General features: G+C 39.7%; 2 protein-coding genes and 1 long non-coding RNA gene across 4 annotated transcripts in view; 2 read left to right on the plus strand and 1 right to left on the minus strand.

Annotated features, from left to right (window-relative positions):
- Positions 1–12,096, plus strand: tmem237a (transmembrane protein 237a). The gene is made up of 11 exons (XM_057852228.1): positions 1–90; positions 855–1,012; positions 1,173–1,292; positions 1,537–1,639; positions 1,709–1,863; positions 2,075–2,198; positions 9,862–10,053; positions 10,121–10,194; positions 11,411–11,498; positions 11,576–11,697; positions 11,887–12,096. Exons 2-11 carry the CDS (start codon positions 949–951, stop codon positions 11,952–11,954), a joined length of 1,110 nt encoding a protein of 369 aa, XP_057708211.1. The 5' UTR covers positions 1–90; positions 855–948; the 3' UTR covers positions 11,955–12,096.
- LOC130926909 (uncharacterized) lies at positions 9,495–12,998 on the minus strand. Its single transcript, XR_009066295.1, has 3 exons — positions 12,311–12,998; positions 11,572–11,686; positions 9,495–11,493 (listed from the first exon to the last, which is right to left on the minus strand). It is a non-coding gene; the product is annotated as an uncharacterized LOC130926909 (long non-coding RNA).
- Positions 12,254–23,558, plus strand: part of LOC130926906 (abl interactor 1-like) — a 17,808-nt gene continuing 6,503 nt past the window's right edge. The window contains exons 1-6 of one of the 2 annotated variants that reach the window (XM_057852226.1): positions 12,254–12,516; positions 14,395–14,562; positions 16,879–17,055; positions 17,144–17,161; positions 17,255–17,325; positions 22,008–22,081. In XM_057852226.1, the coding sequence (XP_057708209.1) occupies positions 12,400–12,516; positions 14,395–14,562; positions 16,879–17,055; positions 17,144–17,161; positions 17,255–17,325; positions 22,008–22,081 (625 nt within the window). In that variant the 5' untranslated portion in view covers positions 12,254–12,399. The remainder of the gene's footprint in view (positions 12,517–14,394; positions 14,563–16,878; positions 17,056–17,143; positions 17,162–17,254; positions 17,326–22,007; positions 22,082–23,558) is intronic. The other variant, XM_057852227.1, reaches the window with a different exon arrangement.

Consider the following 23,558-nt stretch of genomic DNA (forward strand, 5'->3'; position numbering starts at 1 on the left):
CACAAAGCTCTCCTAGAGGGTTAGCACATGTCCACCTGTCACTCACGTCGGCGTCCACGTCGTCATCGAGAAGACGAGCTCAGCACACAGGTTAGTGATGCTGGCTTTACCAAGTTTACATTATGTTGATTTAGGGTTAGATTTGTGTCAGTAATGTGCACAATGTTCATAGTTGCACATCACCTCTAGTAATATGTGTACCGTAGTTGTAGTGCTAGTTGTTATACCACAATAGTACCACTAGTAGCAACACGTGGAAATAGTTGCACATCGCAACACACCAATAGTCATACAAGTAGCACAGTAGAAGCACTAGCTGTACTATTGTTGTGCATAGTTCCTTGACAATGTATATTATAGTAATATTAACATAACGTATGTTGTGTAGTGGTACTTGTAGTGGAACGTGTAGTTTGCAACCAGTAGCGGTGGTAATGGAACCAGAAAAATGCATGTATTACATGAATACCGGTGGTAAAAAGTGCAATATTAATGTAGCATATTAATTGTTGTATCAGTAGTAGCATAGTCGTTACAGTGTAGCAACAAGCTTCACTATTACTACTACGACATATTAATACCTGTAGCATAATAGCATAACTAATGGTAATATGTGTGATTAGTATTTGCAGTAGCAGTAACAATACAGTTAGCACAGCAGCAGCCCAGGAAATGTGTAACAAAGCATATGCTTAGGATGATCACGAAGCTAAATGCTAACACCATTAGTGGTACTGTTTTTGTTTGCATGTTAGCATGACAATTCGTTGATTTTTTTCCCAATGGCAATGTTTTTCAGTTGTTTTGTTTTTAAATAAAACATGAGCTAATGACGTTAAAACTTTTGCTGTTAGGTTCGCAGCAGTTGGTCTTGCAGGTTAATCCAATCACAGCTAGTGGTTGGTACTAATTGACTGACCTCAATTATTGATTGGCACACTGGTCGCCATGCCAACAGTCAAGGGCAGGAAGAGGAAGACCAGGAAGGAAGTCACCGAAGGGGATGGTGAAGGTAAAATCATTAACTACTATGATACTTGCCCTGCAACTACTACTATGCTACTTGTTCTATTACTAATATTTGCATTGATAATGGTAGTTTGTACTTATAGTGCCACAAAGGGTAAATAAATTAAGTCACTTGGACATCATCCAGTTGTTTGACTGTCCAGGGGTTTGCGTTGAGTTGGAGAACGACGAATTGACCAATCAGAGCAGAGAAACGTCCACACCAGACTTTCTGGATGCGGCACCACAAAAGAAGAAGAAAAAGAAGAGAATGCCCACCATTGGTTAGCCTCAAATAGCTCATATACTTTATGGAAAACTTTTTGTGGGCAACTACAGTATGACTTTTGTATGTTGCCCTTTTCTGATGAAAAATAATGATGCATTTGCATCAGAAATGACCGCTTTCCTGATTAAAGGAAACCTTAACTGTACTGTAGCAGGAAAGCAAATATTTGTGCTCTTCTAGGACCAATTAGAACCTTTGAGTTATCTACTTCAGCTCTGGTGTGAATTTTTTTTTTTCAGACCAGGTGGAGCATGTTGACACACCAAACGGGAATCCCACCGAAACCGCAGTGGACGAAGAGGAAGCCGTGGTCGCAGTGAGCAGAAAAACCAAAAAGAAGAGGTTGGGATTTAACCTGTTTCATTTCTTGATATATTTACACACTGTTGTTGAGTCGTCCTCTTCCTATAGGAAGGCTAAGTCCGCGGAACATCACACCAACGACCCTGGCGCGGAAGATGACGATATTGTGGCCAACGCCCCTTCGCCTGTCCCCCAACAGTCCTTGTTCTCCGCCCCCCAAGGCCAAAATCAACCTGTCGGCAGAGTCTTTGCGGAAAGAAACAGTGAGTTAGAACTGGTTCATGTAAAGTATTCACAGAGTATGTGTTGTGGCAGTTAGTGAAACAACCATTAACTGCAATAGATGTTCAAGCCTTTTTGACCTGGAGAGGCTGGCAGCGAATAATCACTGCCAGCCCTCCCAGTCAAATTGGAGTGGACGTTTATCGCCATCAATGGTTGTCTAACAGTTAATCCGAGTCTCTGTGTGTGTAGGACGCTTTCAGGCAGAGCGAGTGGAGCATCTTCGCCATTTGGACCAGACAGATGACTACTTGGAGCCCAGACAGATGATATGGACCACCAGAGACATCGCCGTTAAAGTCCACAGCAGCTTCAGGTGTGCAAATCATCATCAATGAGAGGTATCACGGAATCAGATTACCGAATTGAGTCATTTATGTTTTAAAAAATGCAGATGCTTATTTTAAAAAATGAATTTGCTTTTTGTGAAAGGAAACATGAAGCTGAACAGTGATTTTGTAGTTTTTGCTATTGAAAAAACTGCTGAAAGGTTCATTCTAGAATTAGAGGAAAATTTGGCTTCAAATTACTTGAAAAATAAGCCTTCACTTGTCAGATCTTCTGCTATATATTCATCAATAATAGGTAATAAACAATTAAAGGCTTGATTAAGTCAGTTTACAGGTCAATAGTAACATCTTTTTATACTAAATGTCATATACAGTACTTGGCATAGTCACAGTAATAGGGTTGCACATCTGTACTAATGTTAGCTTTTTCTTGGAAGAAGTTAGCTCTTTACCTAGTTACAGTTTTAAATGTCTTATTTAAGATTTAATTTGGTCATGAGGGTGGGAAAAGAGAACACGTGCACGTGCTGGGTGTACTCCAGACTTATTCGGTAATTTCAAAAATATTTTGAAGCATTCTATTTTAGATTTGGTCTCAGACAAGTAAATTTACTCTGTAATAGCATATTTTAGTATTTTGGATGTCGATTGTTTAAACAGGGGTGTCAGACTGGCGGCCCAGGGGCACACACACCCACACACACCTCTGCTAACTACCACCACACACAGACTTCATAATATATTCACGCGACATATTCCCCATTCACTGCATCACGCCTCCCCAAAGGAGGCCGTCCCACACTCCGCTTCATTTATTAACAGTCGGTCACATGCAGCATTTAATGCCAGATTTAGGTTGAAAAAGTATGAAAGCTGTACTGCATACAAACAGGAAAGATTGTCTCAGGAGTGATTCATTCGAGGATTCGAGGTAATTATTATATTTTTCGTACCATGCGTGCATTTTGAAACGTAAAAAAAAAAAAAAAAATCAATGGGAGAAATTAGCAGCTACAGCATTAGCATTATAGACCCTACCCACGTGACGTCACAACTCCGCCCTCCTGATTGGTGCCGCCCAATTGTCCGTCAACACATCGTGTTTACCTGTTACGGCTACGTACATTCCTCCTATTTACGGCGTGTTTTTCTGCTCGTTAACATTAATAATCAAAATGGTGAAGGCGTGTGTGGCGGTCGGTTGCAATAACAGAGAAGATAGACGGAGAGACTTGAAGTTCTACCGGATTCCGAGAGACCCAGAGAGGAGAGAGCGAGATGGGCTGCTGCAATTCGACGAGAAAACTGGGCTCCAAATGATTACCACAGATTATGTAGTAGTCATTTTATATCTGGTAAGATGCATTTAATATATATTTAGAGGGTTTTGGGCTGACAACCACAATTAAGATCATTGCTAGGCTAATCGCCAACAACATACACGTATGTATGTAGTGAGAGTGCTATCGCTAAACCATATAACAGGCATGAAAATGGGTCAGGGGTTAAAAAGGTGAGAAGGGTGTGGAGGAAATATGTTCCAGTACACTGTATTGTACACCCCAACAAAATATTGAGCTCTGTCGACCCACACTGTGTTTCAGTAGGGCCATGCAGAGACCGGTGGAGGGGTGGGTGCTCGTAGATCAAAAGGGGCACATGAACAAGTATTTAATACACCTTAAAACAACATAACTTAAATTTTAACCAGCTTTAGATAATAATTGGCTGCGACTGTGACATACTTTAATTGGGAGGGGGCAACAGTGAATAGAAATCAAAACTGTCATCAACACTTTCTGGCTGTGACTCAGTCAGTCTGCCTCTTTTCTTCCTTCAACGTCTGCATCAAAACTTCCTTCCTCAACTTGTTCATCTGAGAACAAACCACATCAGATGGTCACTGAGCCACCAACAGCACAGTTTTCTTAAAACTATTATTTCATTATTATCCATACTTAACAACTCTAGCCCCTAATGATTAATAAAGCAATGACATAAAAATCTTATAGAAAAATAACATTGTAATTGTGTTTATAATTGGATTTAATACCCGACTATCCTTGCAAACTTGTTCTTACCAGGTCTGCTATTCACCCAGCTGATGAAGTATCCACTGCCTTTAGCAGCCTCATCTAACTCCTTTTTTTATCCCTCAAACTCCCTTCCCTACGACGCATGTCTATGTAATGAAATATAAATATTTTAAAAAACAAACAGACTCCCCAGTGGCTTTTGGTTTTAAAGCTTTCTTAATTTCTTTCTCACTCAATAACGATGGAGTTAGATTTGGGTTTTTATTATTCAATCAAAAAACAAAGTTACTTCTATCAAAAACAAAGTTGCTTCAATCAAAATACAGTATATACTTTTAATCTCAAAAAGTAGCTTCAATAAAAAAAATGTTTTTGATTGCAATAATAAATTTGAGACAAAAAAAGCATTTGAAAACTATTTTTCTTGATTGAAACAAATTTTTCCATTTAAGTAATGTTTTGCGTTTGGGCCACATTTTGGCTAGGACATTTGTGCCTTTATTATTCAATCAAATAAGTTGCTTCAAACAAAAAAATATATATAAAAAGAAAAACTTTGCACATGTGCCAATCACCGTTTACCAAAGCCTGAGAGGGTTTGAGTAGACTCACTATGAAGCTTTTAATAAAGGCAAGCATTTTCTAACTACTTTATTCTTGTTTAAAAATAATTCGGTGGGGCAGTAACATGTTTAAAACTTATCATAATTCTTACATTTTGAAGTGCTTGAAAATCATTTATAAATGATACTTTGGTGAAAAAAGTGAAAAAACATGTCTTATGTATGTATGTATATGTATCTTTTTTCCAATGTAAAATCTGAATAAATGCATTGAACACGCACAAAAAAATGGGGGGGGGGGGGGGGCGCTACTTCACGGTTTTCACTTATTGCGGCGGGTTCTGGTCCCCATTAACCGCGAAAAACGAGGGATCCCTGTATTTCTGAAAAGCTTTAAGAAGCAGGACTCATTCCCACCACTCGTCGGGCCGCTGTTGTGCCGACACCGGCCGTCAGCTCAAATCCAAGCCGAAAATAACGCGTCTCCGGCGGACGACGGGAGCGATGTGAGGCGCCCCCTCCATCCGAGAGAATGCCGCTTAATTTGACTCAACAGTGTGTTTCTTCGTTTATATTACCGCTAAATACACAAGCTTGACGCCAATTTAACGGGAGCTATTTTTTTTTCATGGGAGATTTGGCGAGCTCTGGCAGTGTTCAACGCAAGCTGCAACGAATGGCAGTAACTTTTTTATATCGCAAAACGTGAAAACGATTGAAACCATAACTCACCAAATTCAATCTGCTGGCAAATACAGGCAAGTGTGTATGCTGCGCTCTGGTCTGCCCCGATGTGGATAAGGCCTGCTTTTTGATTTCGCTGCTTTGCAATGCAACCGAAGGCTCTCCGAGCACTCCATGTACAGTAAGGAGTGCGCGCGTTTGGAATAATGGAACGCAGCTTGGCCCGATGATTGGTTCTCGTCAGCGAAGCATCTAGAAGGATTTGCTGACTGTGTTCTTAAATGCTCAGTTTACGTACTAAGTTAATCACATGATGATAATAATAATAATTAAATAAAACCTTGCGACCCCCCCCCCTCCCAAAAAGAATTTCTCCTCGGATCTACGCAATTCACGTAGGTCGCCCTTTTTGACTTCAAAACGGCGAATTTCGCCGAAAGGTGAGAGATTTTCATGCCTGATATAAACATTAAAAGCCCTAGCTCCATTGACAAATGACATGAAATACATTAGACTTGACAGTGGATGTTAGCAAGAACAAAAGATTTTGAATTGAAAATTTCATAACTTTTAACCTTAACCTTTCCAAGCACAAGATAAATAATAATAATAATAATACCTCAAACTTATATAGCGCTTTTTTGGACACTCAAAGACGCTTTACATAACATAACACAAAGACAGAATTAAGAATTAAGAGGTGGGAAAAGCTAGTTTGAACAGGTGGGTTTTTAGGAGTGATTTGAAGTTTTGTAATGAGTCCGAGTTCCTGATGGGTTTTGGGAGTGAGTTCCAGAGTGAGGGAGCAGCAGCGGCGAAGGCTCGGTCCCCCAAGGTTCGGAGCTTGGTGCGAGTGATGGGTGTGAGGAGATTAGAGTCGGCAGAACGTAGGCGGCGGGAGGGACAGTGCTGTTGTAGAAGGTCAGTGAGGTAGGAAGGGGCCAGGTTATGGAGGGACTTGTAGGTGAGGAGGAGGAGTTTGTACTGAATCCGGTATGAGATTGGAAGCCAGTGAAGCTGTTGGAGGATGGGGGTGATGTGCTCTCTGGAGCGGGTGTGGGTGAGGAGGCGGGCGGCAGAGTTCTGGACGTATTGCAGCTTTTGGAGATGAGAAGATGGAAGACCATAGAGGAGGCTATTGCAGTAGTCGAGTCTGGATGTGATGAAGGCGTGAATGAGTATTTCAGCTGTGGCTTGGGAGAGGGAAGGACGGATGCAGGCGATGTTGCGGAGATGAAAGAAGGAGATTTTAGTGAGGTGACTGATGTGTGATTGGTATGACAGTGTTGAGTCCATTATGATGCCAAGATTGCGTACGGAGGTGGAGGGGGTGACAGGGTGACCATCAATGAGGAGAGTGAGGTTCTGTACAGAGGGGAGGTGAGCTTTGGGTCCAGTGATGAGAAATGTTCTGTTTTGTTACTGTTGAGTTTGAGAAAGTTATTGTCCATCCAGGTTTTTATGTCGGACAGGCAGTTTGAGATGTGAGAGAGAATGACAGGGGTGATGGATTTAGATGAAATGTAAAGTTGAGTGTCATCTGCATAGCAGTGGGAATTGAGTCCATGGTGGCGAATGATTTGACCGAGGGGAAGCATGTAGATTATGAAGAGGAGGGGGCCGAGGACCGAACCTTGGGGGACACCATGGGTGACTGGAGAGGTGTGGGATTTATGATTATTGATAGAGACGAAGTGGTGACGATCGGAGAGATAGGAGGTGAACCAGAGGAGTGCAGTGCCAGATATCCCTATTGACTGAAGACGGTGGAGGAGGATGTTGTGGTCAATGGTGTCAAATGCAGCAGAAAGGTCGAGGAGGAGGAGGATGGAGATGGAACCAGAGTCAGCGGCAAGGAGAAGATCATTGGTTACTTTGATGAGAGCTGTTTCAGTACTATGGTGTGCGCGGAATCCTGATTGAAATGTTTCAAACATATGGGAGGAGTGGAGATGGTGCTGAAGTTGGGTTATGACGGATCGTTCCAGAATTTTTGAGAGAAGTGGGAGATTGGAAATGGGTCTGAAATTGTCCAGGTTGTCGGGGTTAAGGCCAGGTTTTTTCAGGAGGGGTGTGATGGTGGCGAGTTTGAGTGGGGAGAGGACTGAGCCAGTGGTGAGAGAGGTGTTTATGATGTTAATGATAAGAGGAATGAGAGTGGGAATACAGGTTTTAAGAAGAGAAGATGGTATGGGGTCGAGAATGCAGCTGGAGAAATTCATGGTTGAGATGAGTTTGAAGATGTCAGAGGGCGCAAGAGGAGAAAAGGAGGGAAAGCTGTGAGATGTTAGAGGTGGACTGTTAAGATCTGAGGAAGGAGAACTGAAGGAAGTGGATGCAAGTGTACTGTGTATAGTTTGGATTTTTGCATGAAAAGATGAAAGTTATTGCATTTGTCTGTTGTGAATGTGGCAGTGATATTGTCCTTGGGTTTGGTGAGTTTTGCGAAAGTGGAGAATAAGGTACGGGGGCTGGAAGAGTTAGAGTGAATAATTTGAGAATAGAAATTGGAACGGGCTGTTTTGAGTGCAGAGTTGTAAATATTGACAATGTGTTTGTAGGCTTGGGCATGAACTGTGAGACCGTTTTTTCTGTAGAGGCGTTCAAGTTGTTTGCGTTGCTTCTTAAAAATGTGGAGATCCGGGGTATACCAAGGGGCAGAGGTTGAGAAGGAGACTGTTGCTGTTTTGAGAGGGGCTAATCGGTTGAGGCAGGAGGAGAGTGCGTGGTTGTAGAAGTTGACTAGATCCAAAGCAGTAGAGTCTGAGGGGAGGGAAGAGCTGGTAATGGCATCAGATAAGGCGGAGGAGAAAGAATCGGGAGGGAGTGATTTCAGATTACGGAAGGTTATTGTTCGTGCGTGGTTGTTAGTGGGGGTAGGGATACAAATGTCCAGGGTTATGGCCAGATGATCAGAAATTGTGAGGTCAGTCAATGACAGGTTATGGATGGTGAGGGAGGGTGTGGAGCAAACCAGGTCCAGAATGTGGCCATGTTTGTGATAGATAGATGGAAGATAGATTCCTGCCGAATTTTCGCGGACGAGGACCTGTTTCACCCAACCAGCAACGAAGTATTTATAAGCCTCCAAGCTCTTAAAGTTTTTCTAACTTTCGTGAGAATAGGCTGATTTTGTGTGGACAAGATGGTTGTAAATATCAGGGTAGCTAGCAGATGTCAGGCAAAGACGGCGCAGACAGCGGGTCGAAAAAGATCGATTTAGGCATCAAATATGGATCTGGCGAATGGATAAACTGAAGCTTTTCCACATAACGCCTTTTATGCAACGCATCCAGTGAGTTTACGGCATCCGAAAGCACCGGGTCTTCCATGAAATGCATTATAAATTGCTCGATCAATTGAGACCATTGATAATACAGACACAAAATGACGGACAAGGGGGCGGAACAATACAGCGATCACGTGATTTTGTGACGTCGGTGGGTAGGGTCTATACTTCGCAATATTTACATAAAATAAAGCTAACTGCCCGTTTTTTTGCTTTTAACCAAGAATCGAGACTGTTTTACGTCCATATCTATAAAGAATTCAGGGATTTAAGCATTTATTCACAAGAATTTTCAACGCAAAAAGCTCTTTGTTGCACTAAGGAGGCCGCCACATTGACAGCACATTCGACATATTTACGTAAAATAAATGTTAACAGCCTGTTTTTTGTTTGTTTGTTTTTTTTTTTTTTTTGCTTTTAACCAGGAATCGAGACTGCTTACGTCCATATCTATAAAGAATTGAGGGATTTAGGCATTTATTCACAAGAATTTTCAACGGAAGAAGCTCTTTGTTTACATATGGCGGCCGCTAATTTGCTTACTAACTAGAATCATAGTTCGCAAAATTTACGTAAAATAAATGCTAACTGCGTTTATTGTTGTTGTTGTTGTTTTTTTTTTTTTTTTTTTTGCTTTTAACCAAGAATGGAGACCGTTTTACATCCATATCTATAAAGAATTCAGGGATTTAAGCATTTATTCACAAGAATTTTCAATGGAAAAAGCTTTTTGTTTACATATGGCGGCCGCTAATTTGCTTACTGACTAGCATCATAGTTCGCAATATTCATGTAAAATAAATGCTAACTGCACTGTGTTTTTGCTATTAACCAAGAATCGAGACTGTTTTACGTCCATATCTATAAAGAATACAGGGATTTAAGCATTTATTCACAAAAATCTAACGGAAAAAGCCCTTTGTCTGTGTTTCCAGCTTTGACGGCGATAGGCCCCATATGAATCAGCCACGGGCCCCGTGTCCCATCAATACATTATGAAGTCTATGCACCACACATACTCTGACAATACTACAACTTCCAGCCTGTCTCGAGTAGCCAACCACCATTTTCTCTGTTACGCACGAATGTTTTAGTATGTCTGGTTTCACCTTTGCAGGGTTCTGGGCCTATTCTGCCATGGCTTCCTGTCGGGCTACGCCGTGTGGAACGTGAGTGTGGTGTATGTGCTAGCTGGTGAGCACATGTCCACACTGGCTAACCTCCTGCAGCAGTACCACTCGCTGGCCTACAGCGCACAGTCGCTGCTCTACTTGCTGCTAGCTATCAGCACCGTGTCCGCCTTCGACCGGTTTGTTCCACACTTGGCCTTTCCTAGTTTGGCTTTATTTTAAATTTTGGTGTTCCTTCGAGCACAGAGTCAACTTGGCCAAGGCCTCCATGGCGTTGAGAGGCTTCATCACGTTGGATCCCGCTGCGCTTGCCTCGTTCTGTAAGTGACACATGAGTTCAGACGCAAAAGATGAGAAAATTTGTGTTTTTCATTCATAAAGCATCATACTTGCTATTAACTCATTTAATGCCACTGACATTGATAGACATCTTTTTTATGTTTACAATGGTTTATCTACTTTTTTTCTTCAGGTTGAGGAGTTTAGGGCATTTTTGTTTTAAGATTGGTAAGGGGTGGATTGGCAGTGATTTTTGGATAACCAGTAGTAGTGGTAGTAGTAGATGCATTTAACTTATGTATTCATTTCTAATAACAAAACTATTTAAATAGCAAATGGAGGGAAACGTGGATTTCTAGTAGAGGTGCACAATAATTATCGGTTTGATAATTATCAGTCCAATAATAGGAATTATGACGTCATCCCAATAAATCCAATAACATTATTTATCGACCCAATAATATACTGTATAATGTTTTTGCCACTGTGTCGGTGGATGGGATGTGTGCGTTTTTTTCCACTCCTGTTTTGCCAGTATGCAAAGTTTTGTTACTGTTCTAGAGGCCGTATTTTTCCATCACTGAGTTATAAACCTTACTATGGCAATTAGCAATTTGTTACATTTTAAGGTGTTAGTTATAAGTTAGTAAGTTATTGATAGGCCTTTTGGTTATTGATAAGCTTGCTGTCCTATAATTGCCAGGTTAAGAAAGTTGTTTTATGGGCCAAGACCACAAAAAGTCTCCTCTCCTGTTGCCTCAAATGTTTTTATCTGATGACAAAGCACAATACCTGTTGGGTTTATGTTTTAGTTCAGTGCTCATTGTTCAGGGAACACATCTTCAATGACATTGACTAATTGATTGTGATTGACTCAAATTATGTTTATTCGAAAAAATGAATATGGGCCCTTTATTTTAGGTAAATACTTCTTGTCTTTGTTTTAGTTCATCATAATAATGTTCATGTCATCATGAAAATTCTGGTTAGGTCAAAGGCAAATCTATGCTGAATCCACCACTATTATTTTTTACTTATAGGTGTTCAAAAACTCAGGTGAATATACATTTAAAAATATAAATATTATCGGTTATTGTATCGGTATCAGCCTTGCGGAGCAGGACATTATCGATATCGGTTTCAAAAAATGAATATCGTGCACCCCTAATTTCTAGGCGCACGTTGCCGTTTTGTGACCAATTGTAAATTGGTAAAGAAATACAGTTGTATCTTTTTTTTTTTTTTTTGTCTTGACAGTGTACTTCATAGCGTTGATCCTGTCCCTCAGTCAGCAGATGACTAGCGATCGCATCCACCTGTATCCCACCGCCAACGAGACTCTGTGGTAAGAATAAAAAAGACAGCTCACACTCATGCTGGAGGAGCATTTTATGATTCAATATAATAATCCAAATCACTTAGGCCTCCTGGTTCTGAGGAGCAGATCTTGCGGCCATGGATTGTGGTCAACCTGGTGGTGTCCCTGCTCGTGGGCCTGGCCTGGGCCGTCATCTCCACACGGCCAAATCTTGACTACACAGAAGGTAACATACATTGTGTTGTTATCAGCCCTGTGCACCAGTTTCAGATCAAAAATATAAAGAGGATAATGTATGAAGGAAGCTAATCTGAAGTCAGAAAGGTGTTTTTAGCATGTTTTTAAATGATTAGCGTGTTTGTAAATGATTATTTAGATTTTTAGAAATCATTATTATTTTTTTCCTTCTTTGTAGAGTTCTTGATGTCCATGGAAGTTGAAAGCTATCCCAGAGGCGACGAGAACATGGATATTCCAGCCTGAAATCTTGCATAAAATCACTATATTTTCAAATATTTTTGTACAGTATATCTTTTACATTTTTTTGTCTTGTGATTTTGTTAACGTGAAAATAAAGTAGCGCCTGAGAGCCAAATTGTTTCGCTGTGCTTTTTTAACTGTTAAACACGAGGTAGCGCTGTTCCCCTTGAAATCCTATAAACAAGAACATGTAGCCTACTGTATGTTAAACACGTGTAGCTGACAGGCTGTTGTTTAAACTAGCTGTATTTGATTTAATATCGCTAAAATTTAAATATGATTTTTTCAAATATTACTTCGAATATACGTTTTGCCATTTGTTAAGTAAAGTAAAGTAAATGTATGCAGCATGTTATTACCAAAGTAACTGCTGTATCCGAGGGCACATGAAGGCATCAGCACGCCGGCTCGCGAAAGCCTGTGGCGGGCGGCAGTCAAACATGTAAAGATGGCGGAGCTGCAAATGCTTCTGGAGGAGGAGATTCCCGCGGGGAGAAGGGCTCTCCTTGACAGTTACCCCAACCTGGTGAGGGTCGCGGAGTACTGCGAGACCAACTACGTCCAGGTAGGCGCTCCTTCTCGACCGGACGAGCCAGGCGGCAGGCAAGTTTATAGCGTGGAGGAGAAGGGGGCGCACCGCCGGCCTGAGGGGACTGAGTTCCGGTGAACCCCCGTTTATCACGGGGAGACCTATCCGCGAAATGTGAAAATCTTCACTCTCAAGAGACAATACAGTGCACAATTAAAGTATGATTTCAACAAGTTGTTAAGTACAGCATTGCCTCGATTTACGAGTTTTTTTTTAAATACACTTTTTGCCAAGACTTGTGTGCAGTTGAGTTTACACGTATTATCAATTTCACGCATTACCAAAGATAGCTATCTTCTACTGGAATGTGTGTCCATAGGTATTTCATGGTCGTGTTTCGTTTGTGTATAATTTTTTACTTGTACAAAGTTAGCCTTTCATAGGGCAAGTGAATATTTTGGGTCATTTAAAAAAAAAAAACATCAATACTATCAGTTAGTATGTGATTTTTAATTTGCTGTTATGATGTGTAACATTTTAAAAAATCATTTATGAATCTATATTAAAAATAATTTATTATTTTAGCAATTTATGTTGGTTTTAAAATAAATGCATAAATTAATGAAATGTTAATTATAAACAAACTAAAAAAAAAAAGACTACCGAAACAATATAAATAACAGTCTAAATGTGATTTCATGTATTATTATTATTTATTTTTTTTAAATGTATTCCTAATTTATGTACTTTTTCAAAATACAAGGCTGAAATTTGTGCTCATTACGATTGCAACGACTAACCCTTCATATGGGTTCATAACCCTTCATAACCTTATATATATATATATATATATATATATATATATATATATATATATATATATATATATATATACATAATTTCATAGTATTTAAATGAGCGCCCTAAAAAGGATGAAGCAGTACGTCTCACCTGTTATGCCAACTTAGCAATTAGCATGCCAAATTCGGCTTTACTTTAGCTGAGCAAGTGCTACGCTCTATGGCCAACAGTAGGCTGTGTCGGATAATACAGTATGCATGTATTTTAGTTAATGTGATTTATGCGGCTGCTGAATGTAACTCATAAATTGTAATCTAATATATTTACCTTTAAAAAAATAATCAACACTAAGTTATTTTTGTAGGAGCAATCATCCATTTTTAGGATGTTTTATTCTTTTTTTTCTTTTTTAGCAACAGAGGTTCTGAGTGAGCCTCAGGCTCTCCACAGCTCATGTGAATGAAAATAAAATAAGACAGAACCTCTCTGTGGATTTTCAGTTCAATAACAAATCGGTTCAGAAACAAATGTCACCAACTGCACTCAAAATGCCACACAAAACACTTACTTGTCCTTTTTCTAGCATGGCGTAAAGGTCAGTCGCGCTTGATGTTTAAATTACAATTTACACAATGTTGTCATAATCCATTTTCTCTCTCTCTCGAACATCCTTTACCCTTGACATAGATCTTGTTTTGTAGTATTCCATTTCTACCGGCCTCCCCCTCACAGAAATGTGTGTGTCAGTGTGTTTCTCGTCAACCTCTGGCATGAATGAGTTTGCTCTGACCTACATCGTGGTCGTCCTGCTTACACAGACATTATACACACATTACCACACATCACGTAAGCACTCAGCTTACACAAAAAATATAGTCACGCAGATGGTAGGCTATGTCAAGACGTCTACCTTTGCTTCTTGTGCTAGCCCCGAGCTCGCTAATGCATCTGTCAGCCGTCTTTGACACAATTTAATGCAATGTCAGCTTCTGTTTTGTTCAAATTTATTGGACGTCCATCACCGTCAATGGCAGACGATGAATTATTTGTAGTAGCAGTTGTGATTGAACCGGTCTGACTAACTTCCCGTGCTTCTTCTGACCTCCTCTGCAGGCGTCGGACAAGCAACAAGCCCTGGAGGAGACCAAGCGCTATGCCACACAGTCTGTGGCTAGCGTGGCGTACCTCATCAACACGCTAGCTAACAACCTGCTGCATGTGCTCGACATCCAAGCCGCGCAGCTGCGGCGTGTGCACGGCGCCATCAACCACATCTCGCAGGTTCGACGCCTATGGCAGACGACAACTCTACATTGCAGTAGAGTTGAACACAAGTGCAATACATTAGCTCAAAAACAATGTATTGCCGGTTAGGCATGTGCCGGTATGAGATTTTGACGGTATGACAACCTTATTGCAATTATAGCTGTAAAATGTGTTATTTTGAGATGCATGGTTAAAAAGAAAAAAAAATTCAATTGAACAGGATTTTTTGATTTTTCACAACATGTTGGCAAATTGGAACATCAACAGAAATGTATTGTTAAAATAAATAGATAAAATAACAAAGAATAAATAACTGATATATTTTAGATAAAATTGAAATAAATAGAACTTAATGACTAAACCCACAGCCACAGCTCAAGCTTCTCAACATTAGAACAAGAACAAACAAAAAAAATTGGATTAAAAATACTGTATGATCAGATTGATTTTACGTAAGTCACATACAGTACCACTACTACTAGTATTATTAATTAGTTGAATATTAATGGAGAGCGAGAGCAAAAGAGAGCGCATGTGTAGGACTGATTATTTATGTATTATAAACACACACACACACCCTCTCTCAGCACAGAAAGTTGCCAGAGAGTAAGAATACCACAATCTGTATTATGAAAATATTATTTTGGACAGATGTTTACTATGGCGGAAGACTTTACAAAAGTAGGCTATTGGTAGAGAGGAAACTAGTTAGCCATCTTGGCTAGCTTACAAGCTACGTGTTCTGCCTCGTTAACAAGCTTACGTTACAGTATTTGGTTTACCATCGCTAGACACACTATACATGCCGGAGTGAACTCTTGTAGCTTGTGGAAAATGTTCATGACAGCGTTTAGTTACCTTTAATTTGGTGTAAAGTGACAGATGATGGTCACATAATTGTGAAATGATGTTGGAGGTGTTGCTTCCCCTGGCAAAAACCCTCCGCAAGCATGTCCGCTGTCCTTCCTCCTCTAAGCCGCGGCCGTCTTTTTCTTTTCTGTAGTTGAAGTACTCCCATACTGGCGACTTTGTCTTTTTTGAGGGGGGAAAAAAAAAGCTCAGGCGTAGTGTCACCGACAGACACAGTACAGAGCAACAACCGAAGGGGTGGGGGTGAGCGCTGCCGCTCCAAGACACTGATTTCTCGCTGCATTTTTGTGACATAAAAAATAGCTAATGCCTTACTACGGTATGACGGAAAATTTTAGTGGTTTTTAAACCGTGGCATTTTCATACCACGGTAAACCTTGAAACCGGTAACCGGCACGTCTATTGCCAATAGTGCTGCAACGATTAATCGATTATCTCAAGTAATTCGATTAGAAAAAAGCTTTGAATCAAATTTTGCTGCTTCGAGGATTAATTAGAGTGGCACTGTAATAGTTTGTTTTGAAATTGCTTGCATTTAGTTTTATTGATTTGGGTGGATACACTGCCCTGTAGTGGCAACAGTGAATATGACATAACTCATCTAACATGGCTGGATCCAACTGCTCCCTGTTAAGACCTACATAAGGTTGTAAGTTTGTTTGAACTGATATAATTGTCTTGTGCATTCGTAATTTAGTTAAGAGGTATATTTTGTGGGAGTATGTGTTTGAACGATTTGTTAAATTAGCATTTTATAGCATTTAAGCTAGCGGACTTTTGCTATGCAACTTAACCAATAGTTCTTTTGTTGTACTTCGATCCTCATTTATTATTTTTTTCTATACTGTTTGAGGCTAAGCTCGGATATTTTAATTTAGTTTTAAATGCATTTATTGCTCTTGTGAAAAGAAAGTGCAATTCTGCATAGTTGAAAATATAACACTCGGGAATTTAATTTTAAATTTGGACTTAATGCTCTTTTGAAAGTGCAATCTTAGCAAGCCTTCGTTTTACATCTCCTAACATTTTTTCTGCAATGCTTTAAATGTTCCAAATCTGATGATTCGAATTGATAGAGTAATTGATTGCTTAAATAATTGATAGCTGCAGCCATAATTGCCACGTATATATTTGCCTACAAAAGTAATACATTTGTGCATAAAAATGAATTGGTTGACTACGAAAAGAAAGATAATAAGAAACACTAAAAAGAAATCCAGAAAAAAAGATGTGGTAGTCGGTAACAGTTACCATTTTAGACCAAGCCAAGAGGAAAGAATTATGGAATCACTGAATTTCTGTAAGCCATTTAAATTTAGTTTTGTGCCATTTCTATGATCTCCTTTTTTTCTACAAAATTAAACAACTGCATAAACACGCTGAAACTTCCATAATTTTTGCCTGGGGATGTATCGTCAACAAAAGTCAAGTATGTGAGCTCCATTGTTCTTTGCCATACAGACTGTGGACGTCCACAAAGAGAAAGTGGCGCGCCGCGAGATCGGCGTCCTGACGACCAACAAGAATGCCAGCCGCGCCCACAAGATCGTAGCTCCGACCAATCGGGAGCGGCCGCTGCGCTATGTGCGCAAGGCCGTCGATTATGGCGCGCTGGACCACGTCGGGCACGGCGTCAAGGTGAGCTGCGCCTGACTCCCTTGCTGACAATTGGGTAGACTCATTGACCTTTTTGTTTTTTTTGTTTTCTTGCTTCTGTGTGTCGAAGGGCTTATTGAAGTTGAAGGTGAGATGAACTAAAGTAGGGCTCCCTTGTGATAACACAAAGAATGACATCATCAAATCATCATCAAATAAATGACATGATTTGTTTCGTCAGGTGAACGGGAACCAGGAAAATATGAGGGGGTCCCTTTCAAGCCCCCCTGGGACGGGACGCGCCATCTTTGGGTACGTAATGCTTCTTAACTCACTGGCTGCCATTCACAGCAAAAGAAATCCAATCCATTTGAGGTGGGAGGGTGTCAGTGCTGCCTCCCACTTCAAGTGGATTGGACGTTTACTAGTGATAAAACTCATTTCACAGCACTCATTGGCAACGATTAATATTTTAGCATTGTTATCTCCATTGAACCCTTTCTAACCTAGTGTATCATATTTGATACGCTCAGAATTTCATTATTTTGAGACTAATTTAAAATGTTTAAATTAAAAAAAATATATATATATATATATATATATGAATGCAAGTCAACACATGCATCTGCAGGTTCCATGAGAAAAAAAATCTGTATTTAGCTATGGTTATAGATATTAGAGCGCTTATTACACATATTCATTTGGATTTTTCTTTTTCTACAAATTTGAAAAAAGTACCATTAGGACCTTTATTTTTTAAGTTTTGGGATTCTCTGAGAATTGCTTCATGTTGCAGGCATTAAGGGGTTTTAAAAGCTATGTAAAAATCTCAACATTGAAATTTAAAAAATATTAAAAAAATTTCAGTAAACTTCAGTAACGCCATTTCTTCTGCATTGATTTTAATATTTGTTTACATTTTATTTAAAAAAAATATATATACTTTTAGTGAATGTGAACCAAAATTTTTTGGGGGAAACCAATTCAAAATAGGCTGTTTTTCAAATTCTTAGATAAACCATACATAAATATTACTTTACATAGTTTGCTTTTATTTCAATTTTTTTTTTGTCACTGTGGTCACAGTAAATTCAAGGAAAAATTATTAACATCATTTTGATTAAAAAAAAAAAAAAAAAAAAAAATTCATTTATTAACTCATTCACTCCCAGCCATTTTACTGGATTTTGACTGATTTTGCAAGGCCCACAGAAAATTCTGTTCTATTGCTATATAAACATGGAACCCACCAAAAGAAAGATTAGACTCAGCAGAAAAAAAGTTAGTTCGTATCTTTTTCCATTCTTTAGAAATCAGCATTAGAAAATAGCTTAGTTTGAGCAATTTTCCAATTTCTGATGAAAAAAACGGAGAAATTGAGCTTTTTGTGAAAGCATACATTTCAAACATAACTTTGACTTATACACGGCTATTTTTTGCTTTAGTTACATCCCAAAACATCTGAATAATGTTTTCCTTTTACAAAATAATAAACAATAAACAACAAGACCAATAGAGCTTTTGATAGCAAAGTAACAATTTATTTACACATAACTAACTGAAAGATGACGCTGTTCTGGGCGGGACTGTGGGTTAAACTTTTCCCTCATTGCCGTCTGTCTCATAAAGATTAATTTTTTTTGAGTCTATGCGGGCTCTGCTCGCGAGCAGCACAGACTCAAAAGCATCGTCCTCTGCACTAGTGGTCCCGGTCGTTCTGCTCGGTCGTCCAGCACCTGGCATCCCGGGCGTCCTACCAGTTGTTTTGCTCGATCGTCCACCGCCTGGCATCCATTCGGTCGTCTTCCGCTGGCGCCCGGCCGTGCGGCGTGACCGTTCGTTGCCTTGCCGGGTCTTACCAAATGCGCTACTGCCCTCCAGTGGCCAGTTTTAATGCTTTAAAATGGATTTTCAGCTTTGTGCTTTCTAGCTAAATTGAATCACGACCCAGATATGTCTTTTTTGAAAACAAAAAACAAAAAAAACGTAAAAGACGTATAAGTATATACGTCTTTGGGACACTGAAACAATTAAAAATAGAACATATTTGGGAGCAAATGAGTTAAAATGGTGGAAGTTTATATTTAAAATTGTGTATGTTATTTAAAAATACAGTTGGTCCTTGGGATACGATGTACCCGACTTAGGTGATTTCGACTTTACGACACCAGAGTTTCGTCCACAATTTTGTCGCATAAACAGTACTGAGTTCCCGTTGCTGTTGTTCATGTCAGGATCCCCTCCTCCCCCAGCAGTGTTGCCGCCGTCCTGTAGTTCCTTTTGGCCAGGAGATCTGCCATGTCCTTGTTCTCATGCTGCTGCTGCTTCTCCCCCAGCGCCGACTCCTCTTACGAGTCCCAATCCAACTTGTTGAGTTCGGATGGCGGGCTCGCGTTGAGAGAGGCGACGCTGGCGACCTGAGCGGCCATGATATCCCCCCTCTCTCGCCTCCCTACTCTTTCTACGGCGCCCTTTTCTTTCAGCAATGCAACTCACTCACGAATAAAGCCAGAGTAGTCATTTAATATAACAGCATTTAACACAACGTACATCACAGTATCTTATTTTTATTTTATTAATATTACGTATAATACATGTTTTTGGATAGTTATTTTGAGATTTAGTGGGTATTTAAGGGTACTTAGAGGGTTAATTCTGATTTACGCGGAAATTCGGGTTATGTTGTCAGCATACGCTGCGATTAAGGGGGGGCGGGTGTGGTATAGCCCCCCCGGTGGCACAATATGTAATTGCATATAATTGACTTTCTAATGTATGAATGTAAAAATAAGACTTTGCCGGTAAAATGTTGTCTATAAAAGTTGTAAATCAATAAAACAAACAACAAAAATGAATGAAATTAACAAAAACATATTTTATAATGGGCCAATTTTTTTTCAAACAGATCATGGTACTAGCAGTTTAGAGACGGTCATTTGCTTTGCTTAGCCCCCCCCCCTCAAAAAAAAACCTGAGGACAGAAGTGTTTAGATGGATATACGTAATTTTTTCAAACCTAAGCTTTCAAAACAACCACAACTACTGAGCGAGAACCAAGGATTGAAGATGTGGACCATGAAACGCCAGAGAGCACCGCCAAAATGGTGAGCGGAGTTTCAGTTTGCTCCACTAAAGACGTTCATCCTCAAAAATGATAAGAACAAAAAAACGCAAATTTTCAAAATATGTCAGGATGCGGCGTCTAGGTAAGACAGAAAAATGCGCGCACACACACCCCCTCACACAGCTGGGATGCCTGTATGTACGAGCATGGGCTAGGTTACTATCCGGGCATACATCTTGTAAGTTAATTTTATTGCTGACACTGCGTTTCGGTGTCATCAACATTTTTGCCCCGCCTGCCACAAAAGTCAGACTCTGCTTAGTGCCTATGGTTGCCAGCCTAGGAAGAAAATTTGTTTGTAACCAGGTGACTACGTGTATTTAAAAATATTTTCAATACAGTTTTGTACAATAAATATCTTTACATTTGTTCTTCCATAGACTTCTTAATATACTGACTGGGCGTGGGGCCGATTAATAGGGGGCCTATCTCCATCAAAGCTAACCAAATGGAAACACAAAGAGCTTTTTACGTTAAAAATTCTTGTGAATAAATGCTTAAATCCCTGAATTCTTTATAGATATGGACGTAAAACAGTCTTGATTCTCGGCTAAAAGCATAAAAAAAAATGGGCAGTTAACATTTATTTTACGTAAATATGTCGAATGTGCTGCTAGTCTGTAAGCCACTGTGGCACCACCTTACCACCACAAAAAGCTTTTTACGTTGAAAATTCTTGTGAATAAATGCTTAAATCCCAGAATTTTTTATACCGGTAGATATGGCCGTAAAACAGTCTTGATTATTGGTTAAAAGCAACAACAAAAAAACGTGCAGGTAGCATTTATTTCACGTAAATACAGTATGTCGAAGGATGATGTTTGTCCGTAGCAGTTAATTTCTCCCATTGATTTTTTTCACAACGTTTCAAAATGCATGCATGGTAAAAAAAAATATAAAAATTACCTTGAATCATCGAACAAATCACTCCTGACTGAGACAATCCTTGCCTTTTGTGTGCGGTACAGCTTTCATAGTTTTTCAACCTAAATCCGGCGTTGGATCGCTGCATGTGTTTGAGAATAACTGCGACCGACTTTGACCGACTGAATTGGAGTGTGGGACGGCCCCCTACTTGAAGGCGTGGCGCAGTGTCTGGGGATATTTCCCGTCAATATCATTATGAAGCCTATGGTTCTTCATTAGCTTATTAGCAACTTAAATTTTATCAAAGGAAAATCAGTCCTCAAAAAATATTTCTAAAATATGCAGTTTATTAAAATCTAAATTAAAATTTAATAAATGATCACTTTAATTGGAAAAAAATATTTATTAGTTAGATTTATTTAAAAAAATATTTATATAAATTTATATATATATTTTACTTTTACATTTAAATCATATGTTTTAGCTCATTCTCTACCATTGACGGACACAGACATCCAATCCATTTGAACTGGGGTTCTGGCAGCAATATTCACTGTGAATGGCATTGAAACATAACCCTTCCTTGTCAGCTAACAAGAGGTAGTGTTTCAATCCAAAACAATGTGTTTGTATTTGTATCCTGAGGTCCTATGATGGCACGATTTTACATCACACGCACATTTGGAGGTTGGCATCATGCGTTGTGAAAGCTTGTTGGAGCGTGCCGCTCGCGTGGCATGTAGGTCACACACACGCACATGAAGAAGACGCTCCTCTTGCTTGAACTGCCTCATTAAATCTTTGTCATTATTTTTTTTTTCAGTATCACCATTAATTTGTTTTTGTTCTCAAATTAGAGCAAAATGCAGTATGTCGTTTTTCCATTGAATCGCAAAAATGACTTCCTACTTGTCATGCATTGGACGTTTAGTACTGTACCCTCTCAGATGAAATTATTTCATTTTATTTAGTTAAAAAAACATAATGAATTGTTGTTTTAAAGAGGCAGCAGCAGAGAGAACAGTGGCAGCGGGCCTATCGCCGTGGCAACGCCATCCCCTCCTGCTGTCTTTCCGGGTAAGTCATTAAAGACGACTGAAAAGTGACTGAAACGCATTCCTTTTCCTCATCCTTTTGTGGTAAAAGTGCACTAAAAGCAAAAGATTTAACGTCATTTTTTTTGTGTATACAGTGGTCTGAAAAAGTATCTGAACCTTTTGGAATTTTTCACATTTCTGCATAAAATGACCATCAAATGTGATCTGATCTTTGTCAAAATCACACAGATCAAAATAGAGTGTCTGCTTTAACTAAAACCACCCAAACATATTTCATATTTTAATGAGGATAGCATGCAAAAAAATTACAGAAGGGGGAAAAATAAGTTAACCCTGTGCCTTAAGACAGGGGTCTCCAACCCAGTCCTCAAGGCCCACTGTGGGTCCTGGTTTTTGTTCCAGCCGATCCAGCAGAGACAGTTGAACCAATGAGGCTTCTGTTAAAACAAGCCACACCTGACTGCAGTCAACTGATTGCACTTGTAAAACACCAGATTGGGGAAAAAGTGTTGTCATCTTGTTTGGTAGGAATGAAATCCTGCACCCACAGTGGGCCTTTGTGGAATAGGTTGGGGACCCCTGCCTTAAGAGACTTAAAGAGGTATTGACACCAAATTTTACCAAAACTTTTTAGTCAGGTGTGTGCCCACTGATGACTGGTTTAAAACTGCCCTACCCACTATAAAACACACACTTGGTAAGAAATGATTAGATGTGCATCATGTCTCCGTCAAAAGAGCTGTCTGAAGACCTGCGATCAAGAATTGTTGATTTGTATAAAGCTGGGAAAGGATACAAAACAATCTCTAAAAGTCTGGATTTTCATCAATCGACAGTCAGAGAAGTTGTCTACAAATGAGAGAGTTTGTCACTGTTGCTTCTCTCCCAAGGAGTGGCCGTCCACCAAAGATGATGGCAAGAGTTCAGTGCAGAATACTCAGAGAGGTAAAAAAGAATCCTAGAGTGTCTGCTAAATACTGACAGAAATCACTGGCACAGTATGTAAAACTATGGCCAAGAATTGTGTTTATGGGAGGACTCCACAGAAGAAGCCACTGCTGTCTAAAAAAAAATATTGTTGCTCGTTGAATGTTCGCAAAAAGGCAATTGGACACTCCATCGAAGTGTTGGCAAAATATTTTGTGCACTGATGAAACCAAAGTTGAATTGTTTGGGAGTAACACACAATATTATGTGTGGAGGAAAAATGGAGCAGCTCACCAACATCAATACCTCATTCCCTCCGTGAAGGATGCTGGAGGAAGTATCATGATTTGGGGCTGTTTTGCTTCCTCGGGGCGTGGACAACTTGCAATTATTAATGGGAAAATGAATTTAAAAGTTTATCAGGATGTTTTGCAGGAAGACCTGAGGACGCCTGTCAGACAGTTGAAGCTAAAGAGGATGGATGCTGCAGCAAGACAATGATACAAAACACAGAAGTAAATCAACTTCAGAAAGAACAAAATACATGTTCTGCAGTGGTCAAGTCAAAG

The sequence above is a fragment of the Corythoichthys intestinalis genome, chromosome 12 (genome assembly GCF_030265065.1).
Source record: "Corythoichthys intestinalis isolate RoL2023-P3 chromosome 12, ASM3026506v1, whole genome shotgun sequence".
Taxonomy (NCBI): Eukaryota; Metazoa; Chordata; class Actinopteri; order Syngnathiformes; family Syngnathidae; genus Corythoichthys; species Corythoichthys intestinalis.

Coding starts and splice junctions, on each gene's coding strand:
- tmem237a (XM_057852228.1), top strand. CDS start 949: ATGCCAACAGTCAAGGGCAGGAAGAGGAAGACCAGGAAGGAAGTCACC. Junction 1,013..1,172: donor CACCGAAGGGGATGGTGAAG/GTAAAATCATTA, acceptor TTGACTGTCCAG/GGGTTTGCGTTGAGTTGGAG. Junction 11,698..11,886: donor AAATCTTGACTACACAGAAG/GTAACATACATT, acceptor CCTTCTTTGTAG/AGTTCTTGATGTCCATGGAA.